Source organism: Ambystoma mexicanum, chromosome 7p (assembly GCF_040938575.1).
Source record: "Ambystoma mexicanum isolate Mex_15411 chromosome 7p, UKY_AmexF1_1, whole genome shotgun sequence".
Lineage (NCBI taxonomy): Eukaryota > Metazoa > Chordata > Amphibia > Caudata > Ambystomatidae > Ambystoma > Ambystoma mexicanum.
In genome coordinates, this window is record NC_090939.1 from 158,958,184 (window position 1) to 158,971,151 (window position 12,968).

At 44.1% G+C, this 12,968-nt stretch overlaps 1 protein-coding gene across 1 annotated transcript in view; it reads left to right on the forward strand.

Annotated features, from left to right (window-relative positions):
• The window catches only part of LOC138525776 (cell surface glycoprotein CD200 receptor 1-B-like), a 142,225-nt gene that overhangs the window by 46,647 nt on the left and 82,610 nt on the right, over nt 1-12,968 (forward strand). The window contains exon 2 of the mRNA XM_069635976.1: nt 386-697. Coding sequence (XP_069492077.1) covers nt 386-697 — 312 coding nt within the window. The remainder of the gene's footprint in view (nt 1-385; nt 698-12,968) is intronic.

A 12,968-nucleotide genomic window follows, 5' to 3' on the forward strand; every position in this document is an offset into this window, starting at 1 on the left:
TCATAATACAGTGTGCTTTTTTAAATGAGTTTATTTAAATACTATTCACTTATCAAGGCAGTCAATACAAAGGGAATGTAATTAATATGCAAGATGGCGGCTTAAAGCCTGACAAATTTCATGCGTCTGAGTATTTTCTATGACGGTTAGAGTGGCCGTCTAATAGGAAAACTTAACATACAGGGTGGTTGGATGCTAATCATTGTGAAGGTTCAAAGTTATTTTTATTAAAATTAGAAATTAATTAGTGATTAATACTGCATTGCTCTAGGACGTGTGATATGTCATCCATGGAGGACAATTCCATGCTTGTATTTCTTGTGACTCTGTGACAATGTTCATCTGTGCTAATCTCATTTGCCGCTCTCATTTCGTGACCCTCCAGACACCTTTTCCACAGTTTATGCCACGGTTGGCCATGAGGCGGCTCTGCACTGCTCGGAGGCTACACAGGACACAATAACACTGAGGAGTTGGAAGATAAACACAGGAAAAGGAAATACCTGCTTACTGTCCTTCTCACCTGTTGGGAATAGAACGTTTTCAAACTGCAGTAAACACCTGTCCTGGAAACATGGACATCAAATGGCCTCTAGATTTATAAACCCTGTGGGACTAACAGATGAAGGAGAGTATGTCTGTGAAACTGCAAGTCCATCTGGAGTTTTTAGGAGCCACATCACTTTGAATGTGCAAGGTAAGCAATTCTTGTTCACACATAACAATAGACCTTTGGCATATATGTGTAAAGTTAATACTTTGTGATGTAGAGAGCAACACCCAGGTAGCTAGTGTAAAGAATGCACTCACCCTATTGATTTCGTATGAAAATTAAATTTGTAATAAAGTATCAGATATCGTCTTCAAACAGCTCACTTCAACCCATAAGTGAGTACATGTTATAATACATTCCAATCAACATATAAAGTGACTCGTGCAACTTTTAAAATTCAACACAATGATTACATATATATATATATATACATATACTGTTACTAGGTACAATAAATGATATTCAAAAATAAATTCAGCAGCATCACATTTAGACACATAATGAACTGAAACACTATCAGTCACTAAACTGGGCTGCCTTCCTGACTCACAAAATTGATAATGTAACCTACAAAACTACAGAAATGTCAATCCTATTGTCACACTACACAAACAATCATACAACACCCAACATGTTTCATTCCTCCAAAATATTAGATACATTCTTGGGAAATTCTTCAGGGGAAAAATGTGGTCTTCTAGACTGACGAATGCCTGTTCAAGTCAACAAACATGATATCACGAGACATCTTAATTAGAGACTTATCAGTAGACTCTGTTGATCTCTAGTAGAATGCACCACTTTGTTCAGTGTAGTTCCCTACAACACAAAGAACACATAATCAACAGCTATTAGTAATGCTGTTCATTTAACCCTCAAAAACAAATTAATAGAGAGGGTATATGTCAATAATGACCCAGTAAATATATACGCTTAACTCAGACTATGGTAAGCATAAGTCTGGTAAGACCGCGAAGGAAGAGTCCTTCACAAAAATATCCTGCAAACAAACACACAGTGCCATAAATAAACCAGTTATTACTCCACACGTGATTTAGTGTTCAATAGAATTAGAACAATAACATGAGAGAAATATAATCTGACAATTCTTTCATATTCTCCGCAATATACTCACATCCAGGTATCATCGACATGTATCATTGTAAATAAAGCGTAACTCGGGTCTCTCATGACTGTAAGGGTGCGATGGTGAAGCTGTAATAGTACCATAATCAGCCTCATCGTGAGTTTGGTGGTAACCCTTCAATGCAACGGTAATGCTATTACTGCCGGATTTAAGGGTCCGCCAAATCATAGGTTTGGCAGGATTTACCACCAGCTCCAAGCTAAAGGGTTTTTTGTCTATTACCAGGGTTACACAAGGTAACTCGCCGCATGAGGAGACACTTATTTAATTTGCTGTGTCCGTTTCCACTTTAAGAGCAGGTTTGTGTATTGCAATTGCACGATTTACAGTAGCCTGATTTGCCACTTCATAATTTGCTGCAAACAAACGCTGTAAATATTTAAAGCGGCTGTGTTTTATAACTTGAGTACTTTAGCTTCGAAATACATTGGATAACAGTGTCACTGTGAACATAAGTATTTATGGGGTAACAGTGTCATTGTGAACTAAGTATTTGGATTGTACATACCATAGTAGGACCCGGCCAGGCTCTTAAGGAAACATCAGGCGCTTCAGCCCCTCCACTTCAGAGCCCAGCTGGTCTTTGCTGGTCCTCGACCGTCATCAACATCGAGCCCCTGCACTCTTACTTTTCCTTGCAGGGTGCTGCTCACTTTGAGGTGAGGATGGGACCCAGGACTACCTCAAAAATATTGCTGGACACTCAGCTAGTGACAGTACAACAATATGTTCAGAAAGCTATGCAAGGAAAAAGCACATCAATTGGGGATGCATCAAATGCCCCAATACACACAGGAGTAAAGGCTCCAGTTACCATTCTTAACATTACGAGCAAGGCACACAGGAAACCCAAGATGACTAAAAATAAGAACACAACATCCACAGGGTGTCCAACTATGGAGGGAAAAACACCAATGGGTTAAGATCATGGCGCTCATTACAAGTCTGCCGTTTTTCCGGACCGGCACATTCTGACCCACGATGGCGGAAACACCATCATTGCAAAGTGACCCCCACGGTCACCCAGTAGCACCATTACCGCAAACAGCAGAACGACTCGGCGGAGCTCACTGAATTACCGGCACGGCATAATACTGATTACATTACGAGAACCACGTATACAGAAACACTGCCATAAAAATGGCGGTAGCACCGTCAACACCTTGCCTGTAATACTGACACCGCGGACTAGCCATTAAACAGTGCCAGGTGAGCTGCAACAAGCCCCAGGTGTGCACAATTAGGTCAGCTGCACATCATAGGCCACTGGGAACCTACAAAAGGGCCACACCCAACCCAACTTGCAACACACCATGCTGGCAGTTGGCCTAGCAGCAGTTGGCATGGGGAACCTGCAAGCAGCAGTGGAGTCAGAAGCAGCACTGAGGCAGAGGATGAGATGGTGTAGGCTCAGGAGGCAAATGAGAAACCCGGTGGCCATCCCAAACATCAATGTACAGCAGGAACCACCCCGCAGGCAGTTAGCAATACCCCGCATCAGGGCCTCACCCTGGAACCTGACCCCAAGTCAAGTACACACATTATACTGGCTTGACAGGCCCACAATATTATCAATTGTCACCCTCATCAAAGAAGACATCAGCAGCATCATCAACATCCAGACTATTATCCCACCCCTGCTGAAGGTAGTCTCGGTACTGCACTTTCTTGCCACTGAAATCTATCGTCACACCGTTGGGGAGCTGCACGGGCTGTCACAACCCTGTTTTTCAAGGATACTCTTCCAGGTACTGGATGCGCTGCTGCGACATGTGTCACACCACATTGCCCTACCCCGAACCCCTGAACAGGTCAATGCCACCAAAGTGGCCTTCCATGCCCTTGCCGGCATGCCCAATGTCATTGGTGGATTAGATTGTATGCATGTGGAGTTGACTGTCAGACATGCAATTGAGGTGGTGTATCGCAATCGGTAGCAATTTCACTCACTCAATGTGCAGATGGTCTGTGATGCACAACAACTCATCACGCATTGCTGTGCATGTTTCCCAGGGTCCACATACGACTCAATGGTATTGAGGAACACCACGTTGCCAGGGTACATGGCACATTATGCGGGAGAAAGGAGCTACTGTTGGGTGAGTAGAACTACCAATGCATGACTTCTGTGTACTGGGGGTTGGGGGCAATAGACAATCACCACAGTGTCCCTGGCTGTTGGGTGAGTAGAACTACCAATGTATGACCTCTGTGTAGTGGGGTGGGGGCAATAGGCAACACCACAGTGTTGCTGGCTGTTGGGTGAGTAGAACTACCAATGCATGATCTGTGTGTAGTGTGGGGGCAATAGACAACCACTACAGTGTCTCTTGCTGTTGGGTGAGTAGAACTACCAATGCATGACCTCTGTGTAGTGGGGGGCAATAGGCAACCACCACAGTGTCCCTGTCTGTTGGGTGAGTAGAACTACCAATGCATGACTTCTGTGTACTGGGGGTTGGGGGCAATAGACAATCACCACAGTGTCCCTGGCTGTTGGGTGAGTAGAACTACCAATGTATGACCTCTGTGTAGTGGGGTGGGGGCAATAGGCAACACCACAGTGTTGCTGGCTGTTGGGTGAGTAGAACTACCAATGCATGATCTGTGTGTAGTGTGGGGGCAATAGACAACCACTACAGTGTCTCTTGCTGTTGGGTGAGTAGAACTACCAATGCATGACCTCTGTGTAGTGGGGGGCAATAGGCAACCACCACAGTGTCCCTGTCTGTTGGGTGAGTAGAACTACCAATGCATGATCGCTGTGTAGTGGGTGGGGGCAACAGACAACCACCACAGTGTCTCTGGCTGTTGGGTGAGTAGAACTACCAATGCATGACCTCTGTGTAGTGGGGGGGGGCAATAGACAACCACCACAGTGTCCCTGGCTGTTGGGTGAGTAGACCTACCAATGCATGACTTCTGTGTAGTGAGGGGGGCAATAGACAAGGACAAGAGTCCACCCAGCTTACTGCTGAAACAGGAAAATGGCAGTATGCCATGTCACGGGAATAACACCCTGGCTAATTAAAAAAATACCCTTGCCATGGAGTGGCAAAACATGCAATGCCAACATGTGGGCGGGGGTATCTCCACTGGTGAATATGTAGTAGTTGCACCCATGTGCACGATGGCTACACATTGTGCAGTGTGCAGTAGTCACTTCAATTGTGTGGGTTGTGTCTGCCTGATGCAGATCTTGCCAGCACCTTACAATACATGAGGCACCCACTATATCTGAACACAGCATTGTGTACATTGCAATGAATGAGACATGTAGTTGCCTAGCAGCACATCACAAATTGAGACATCAGACAAAACAGTCCCTGCAGGAATGTGTGACCCAAGTGTGCAGAATGGAAATGTTCTTCAAAGTCATACCAGATCGTCATCTGTGGGTTGTACTGAGTTGTGTGCTGATCTCATAAAGAGAGTGTGTACATGCTATCATTTGCAAAAACAAACCTCAAACACAAACATGTCTCCTTACTGTCACTGCAATGCAGGTGATGCTGGATATGCACTCACGCCATGGCTCATGACACCAATCAGACAGCCACGGAACAGGCTTGAGGAGGCCTACAACCGGGCACACATAAGGACACGGGGCGTGATAGGGTGGACCTTTGGACTGCTGAAGGCCAGATTCCGCTGCCTCAGCCGATCCGGCGGGGCATTGCAGTACAGCCCTGTGAAGGTTGGTAAAATTGTCCTGGCATGTGCCATGCTGCACACTATGTGCACACGAAGGAACATTGCACTGCCCCCAGACATGGAGCCAGCAGATGAGGATGAAGAGGATGATGATGATGATGGGATGGGCGAACAACCAGGCCAGGGAGCCATTGATGGACTATATGCAGGGGGAGAACTTATTGACAATTATTTCTGATCAACTTCAAATGCACATGGTGCACATCAATTTGTGACACTTACATTAAATGAATGATACACACACAGAAGAAGATTGTCCACTCGTAATTCACATTTGCAAACCAGTCTATTAAGAAAATAGCAAATAGGAACAGGTGCAATAAGAAAAAATGCCCACACGTGACCTCCCACCTCCCCAACGTACCCACCCACCACCCATGCCCCAGCTAGCTATCCCCACTATGGACCACCCCCACCTCCCCAACGTACCTCCGGCCAATAACAAATTGCAATTTCCTATTAAAAATCATGGAGAAGGTGGCTATGGCCCAACTTAAATCATGTGTAGAAGCAAATGGCATCCTACACAGACAACAGTCAGGATTCAGGGAAGCTCACAGCACCGAGACAGCGATGCTGGATTTACAAACCCAAATGCTGAGCATTATGGATAGGGGTAAAACCGGCCTGCTTGTGCTATTAGACCTAAGTGCTGCATTTGATCTCCTTGATCACCCACATGTGGACAATTGCTCAACTGAAGCAACCTGAAGGATAGCTTCATTTCTAGCAGATAGGAGAACTAAAATTCACTGGGGTGACAAATTCTCAAGTGAGAGGCCATTTACTGTGGCGTACCCCAGGGTGCGAGCTTATCACCACTGCTTTTCAATCTTTACCTGAGGTGTCTCTGCATAGTGCTTGATAACATCAGAGCTTCTTTCACAAACTATGCAGATGACCCCCAGCTGGTGGTAGAACTAAGTGGCTGTTATACTAGCGACTGTACCAAGGAGCATCATTATACAAAATCATTGAAACTTGATGGATAAACACTGGATGTGCCTTAATGGGAACAAACCAGAGCTCATGTTCTTTGGCTCGCTCCAAGCTAAGTCAAGAATATCAGACATTTAACATCAGAGACTCCCCCATCTTAGTAGTAGGGAAAGTGAAGACCTTGGGGACTTTCCTAGAAGCCTCAATGGGAGCAGAAGCACAGATTACCTACCTCAATAAAAACTGCCAATACTAGCTGCGGCTACTTAAATCCATCAGACCATATCGGATTGAGGGTAATAGTGCAACCATAGCAAGGGCCACTATGCTATCTAGGCTTGAATACGGCAACACACTCTTGCTCGGCGCAAGTAAGGGATTTATAGCAAAGTGCCAGACCTTGCAAAATAGCACTGTGAAAATAATAAGAAAGAAAGCAAGGAGAGATCACATCACAGAGGACAGGCAAGCTCTCCACTGACTGACAGTGGAAGACAGAATTCATTTTAAGAGCATGACTATGGTTCATAGATGCCTATGTGGGTGGGCTCTGGCCTACCTTAAGGAGAAAATCACTCTATTCACCAACGCGATAACTAAGATCAGAGGCTCTGGGCCAGATCAACTGTCCCCTCTCGAAAATGTCCAATGGACTGGGCCAGGCCTTTGGTCCAATGGACTGGGCCAGGCCTTTGCTGTGAAAGCAGCCCAGAAATAGAATAGCCTTCCGAAACAGCTTAGACAAGAGAAGCACTAACAAACGTTCAGGAAATGCTGATGATAGCACCTGTGAGGTGGGCCCCTTAAGCTAGGTAGGAAATGATGTCTCATCTATATGTTGGTCTGCGTCTACATGTGTGCGCCCCAATGTCTGTGCGCGTTTGGCACAATATAAACACACAAATAAAATAAAATGGACACCAAATCACATAAATCACCCGGCTGGTGTTACAGTTTGTTAACTTGCATTGTCTCCGTGGATTTCTCAGACCTATATGAACTTCTTGTGCCCTACTTGTCTGTGCACAACATTTACACTTGTCACCCGGGCTATGACCTGTCGGTCTGCTCATTCCCCATATTTCGATTGTGTCAATTCCATTCTTGGTTTAAAGGAAACATAATTACGAGTTACTATTTCTTTTAGATTGTTACATCTTTTAAAAGCACATCTTGGTTGTGTTAAGGTGTTGTCTCCCTTTGTCAGAATTAGCCAATTTTTCTGAATAATCTTTTGTATCTGGTTAGATAATACATCATAGGTACTTACAAAAGTAATGTTACTGTTAGTATCTTCTGCTTCTTTATTGTAATTTAACATTGCTTCCCTATTGTTGTTAGCTGCTCCTTTACAGGCCCTTTCTACAATTTCTTCGGGTACCCCTTCATATGAGATTGGTGTTCAGCTGCATTGCCTCTTTTTCAAAATGCTCCTTATTAGTACTGTTCCATTTTAAAGGTAAACATTGTCCAACTGGGAGGTTCTCTTTAGTATACTTAGGGTGAAAACTGTCAAAAAAGAGGAGAGGGTTTTTATCAGTAACCTTGTGAAATGGTTCAGCGTTTAATATTCCACTCACATAATCAACAAAATGTGTCAAATACAAAATGTTAATACTACTATTACTTTGATCTTTAGTAAATTTAAGATATAGATTTTGTTGATTTAACCACACAAATTTGTTTTAAAGTTCAATAGTGTCGCCTTGCCAAATCACTAGAACATCATCAATATACCTTTTCCACAGTCTAATCTGATGTTTAAACGGATTGTTGTGTGACAGAATCACGTTCCTCTCCATACATTCAACATAATGGTTTGCTAATGAAGGGGCTACAGTCGACCCCATAGCCATACCATGTATTTGGTGGAAAAAGGTATTAGGTAAAAGATAAAATGATTTTCAGTTAACGCCATCTCCGAGCACCAGAGTATAAAAGAATTTGGAGTATGTCCTTCCTGTCTTTTACTCACTAGTAATTCTTCTACCATCTCTTCTTGTTCTACACTATGTTTCAAAAAATATATTTTCCCCTCGGTTAGAGTACACCTTTTAAAGACTCATGAGAGATCAACTTGTGGGTCGAATGTTCTTGATAAGTTCTATCAAAATTTGACTGTGTATTAGTACCTAGCGCGCCGCTAGAATCCAGAAAGCTGTGCACTGATTGGTGAGTTTCTGAGACTTACTATATGGTAAGCCCAGAGAAATTCATACGTGCATCATTAGCCACTCCCGTCCATTTTGCAAGTGGAGCCATGGAAGGGGAGAAGGGACTACAAGTATTCCTTCCATGGCAGCCATTTCTTTTGTTTACTTTTTTTACATGGCTTTTAATGGCCGCCATGGAAAAGGAGAAGGGACTACGTGTAGTCCCTTCTCCCATTCCATGGTGGCCATTTTTGTTGTTTATTATGGCCGCCATGGAAAGAGATAACAGACGTTTCCCAGTCCGTTGCCGCATTCTTTTCAGCTGCGAAATGCGAAGCGTCTCGCAACCGAAAAAAAACACCATTAGTACCCCGGCACTAATTGGGCCTGTAACTATAGGCCCCAGGGGCATTACCTTACGCGGTAATGGCCCGCCGGCGAGGGGCTTATTGCCTTAATAAATATCCATTCTGTAGAACTCCTTGAAAATGGTGAGATCACTCATATTTTATGTCATTGTATTAATTTCTTTTATGAAGCAAGGAAAAAGCATCAAAATGCACAAGAGTATGGCATAGTGATTGGCATAAGCCTACATGTGCATAATCATAGCCATACATCAGCAGCTGTGATGGTCAAGGCAATGAATTGTCTCCCTGGTTTCCAGAGGGCGATGGCCTCTGCAGTGCAGTGTGCAGTGTGCAGGAGCTGCTGGCTTGGGTGCCTGAATCTCTCTGCCCAGGGGTGGACTAGCCTATAGGGAACTCTGGAGATTTCCCAGTAGGCCTCTGCACTCTGGGCCTCTTTTGTGTGGTAACCTATTTTATTTCCACATTTTCTCATAGAAAAAAAGTTGGGCTTGCTGAAAATCTTTAATATGGTGCCACCCCTGTCTCTGCCCATCACTGAGAGTCAGCAGATGGTCCTCTTTCCCTTTAGAAATGGATTATTATATTGATGAATAGGCTGTAACCATTCTTGACACCTGGAGGTGGAAGAAATCAGCTTTGTATTGTTTACTTGTGAGGGCCATCATCTGGCTATTTAATTATAATAGCTCGCCTTTATATAGCACTATGAACCCTCAAGCATCTGAGCACTGCTTCTATTACCCACAGTGTGTGGTGCTCATTTATCGACCTCGTGGAGATGAAAGGCTGAGTTTGGCTTTGCCAGGATTCGGACCTGTGGCAGCAGGTTCTGCACAGATCTCAAAGCCAGCGTCCTACTCGCTGTGCTGAGCAGCTTCATTTAAAAGCTCAAATCAACCTGCACTCATTAAACTTCCAGTGGCCAAGATTTTAGAGACGGAGATATTGATGATGGAACTTCAGAATGCGTCCCAGCCAGTTGGGAAAAATGGAACCCAATTTGAAGATGCCGCAGAAGAACTAGAAACTTTGTTGTTCCTATTGATTTTAGAGCGTGCTATTTGCTGGTCATCAAGAGTCTTCTCACCAAGGAATAGTTCTCGGCTCTGATATGATTCTGCCTCCCCACCTCACTCTAGAAGGATTCATGCTTGGAACACAAGGTCCATTTTCACAATTGAGCAATCACTGATTTGAAATGTGGGCATTTACAGTAACAGGGACTCTCACTATGCAAAAAATATATTACTAGCAGTAAATCGCCACGTAGAAAATGGTGCACCACCAGGTAAGGCGTTCATGTATTGTAATGCAATGTAAAGCCGTGTTGTATAGCGTTAGTAACCCAGCAGTAATGGTAATTGGTATGACAACTGATGGTAATAACTGCTGTGCAGCAAATTAGCAATAGACGAGGAATTCATAATGTATGCTTTCCAGCATGTAGATACTGCTGGACGTGCACATTTACTGCTTTTAGTAGAAGACGCAACTCCCCAGAAAGGATGCTTCATCCCAGCAGAACTTCTATTCACCCTGTGGCGAGAAACCTGTCCTTTGCCATTGCCTGCAGGTTTGGTGACCACACCACACCTGCACTTCCAACAATGAAAGCTGTTTCTCGTTAAGGTCATTTTTCCATCAGTTCAGAGCTGACTTTGTTTTGATGGTCTAATGCTCAGTCAACCCCATTTTGTTATCCGCTTAGTTTTTTGCCAACATTTTCTTTGCTGAAAAAACTAATCACATTTTTATTTAGTTTTGATTTAGTGGTTACACCCCTAACCCCTCTGCTCTATTAGCTATTTCCTATCCTCTCAACCACTCCCTACCCCTTATATGTCCTTACCCACCCCCATGTTTTTCAATGAGTTTTTTTTTCAGCAAAACCATTTCGGCAGAAAACTCTGCGAAAAGAAGATGGGCGATGAATGAACTGTTTTTGATGCACATTAATTCCCTTTCGGGATGGCTTTTCCTCCAGTGGATGAATGCCAGTATAAATGCAGTTCCACTGGCACACACCTCACCACTGAGGCTAACTGGAGAGCCTCTTCCAGCAGGGTAATATTGACCCCCTCTGTAAAACTCAGTATTTTACCACCTGCAATAAATGCCAACTGCCACTGCCATGTTCATGCCACACTTTCTGTACATTGAAGCACCTATATCTGGTTAGCATTCCTGTAGTTTTCTCCCTGCTGTTTCTCTCCTGATGCTATTAATGCAAGTATTGTTTTCAACGTTTTCCATGAAGTTGATATCTGTACGTTTCTTTGCCCTTTTTTAATTGGAATGCCCCCACATGGGCCTTTCATTATGCGCTGCGAGTTTGAGGTCACAGGGCTGCAGTCACTTTCCAACAACTCCAGCACCAAACTATACAAGTATAATAATACCATGGCTAAGATATAGAAAGGGAAGACATACTTTTACTTTTTTCATATTATGCGTGTTCCAAAATTTTGGGGGGTTTTACTATGAGACCCAAGAGTGCTGGAAATGGCATAGATTTTATGAACTTTTATATGGCATTGTGGTGGGCCCTCACTTTTCAAAAATATACTGCGAGCTGGAAATGGCCGACCATATGTGAGACACTCCAGTATCTCTCTTTCTTTAACCCATTCTCAAGAAATTGACCTGTTCCAACAGGGACATCATTTCATACATGTTATGAGGAATTGCCACCTGGCAAGGGTACAAAGCCCTGGCTTTTTTCATTCTTATTCAATAATAGAATGATGCGGGTAATTCCATCTCTGGAAGGGTGATCTGCAGATCAGATTCCCCTTTCCTAAACTCCAGGCCGAAAGCATAGTGTGTGTCTGTGCCCTGCTGCATCAGTTTCCTCACCCACAGCGCCTGATCCACCAGTGGCACAGAGCAGGGCCAGAGGTCTCAGATGCCCAATCGGCAGCAGCAGTGACAGAAAAGTCTCTGTTGCGCAGTGGCTGTATTTAAGATATGCACCCCTGTACCAAAACTGCAATGATCATAGGTAACCCATGATGGTGGCAGGATTATCTCTTAAATAAAGCTATGCCTTAGTTTAGGCATAGTGCATGGCAATACTTACAATCAGGAGCGCCACATCCCAATTGATGCTGCACATATGTTAGCTCCTGATAGTCAGCTCTGCTGTGGAAAGTGATGTGTATTCTGGTCAGCTGGGTGTAACCTGCCAAATGGCAGGACAGGAACATTGATGGCCGGGTCTCCTCTTTGATCTCTCTGTGAGGCAGGTAACACCCTGTGCCTGAGACAGCCGCATAGCAGGCAGCTGTCCTGGGTCCCACCATCAAAGGAGCACACGCATTCAAAAGGAGTAGCCTCAGACAAGGGTGCTGCATCTCTGAAGGACTTTGTTCTTAGTGAGTAGGAAAGGGGATGGGATTATGATAGGCAGGAGTGCTCTGGTCAATGGAAGGAGACTTCCACCATTTTGTTTCTATCTGTCGCTGTAGCAAAGCACGCTGTGTGTGACATCCGAAGGGCAACGTCCACTCTGTGCAAGCGCAAGGATTGTATCACTAAGGCTGGCTAGCTTTAGTCCAATTGCCTGGGGACTTTTACCTTTAAAAGAAGGGGTCTCCCACACCTTCTTCAGATTCTCTCAGATCCTCTTGGATCTTTTAAGGCTGCAGATCCACGCTGAAGAACTCACTGGACTTCCTTTGGGAAAGTTGTGCTTTCCAAAACCCTTCGCCTGAGGTGTAGCAGGAGCCGTCCAAGACAGAAGGAACATCTGTCCCCTATCCACTGCCAAGGCACATCTGCTGTGGACTAGGATCTACCACACTGTAAGGAAATCGCTGGGATAGCAGACCCGGAATGGACCCATTCAGTCCATGAGTCCCTCTGAGTGGGCCTCACAGAAATCAGAGGGCCAGACCAGCCGAAAGTGCCCTGGTTTTTATTTATATTCTGTATACAGTTCAAACAAAAACTTTTACAGATGCTTTTATACATCTTAATACAAATGATAAAACACAAGTTAGAGCACTAATCCTACAAACATTTAAAACCTATAAAGTAGAAATAAATAACTGAGCAAATCACTAAGTAATTATACACAATATATGCGAAAT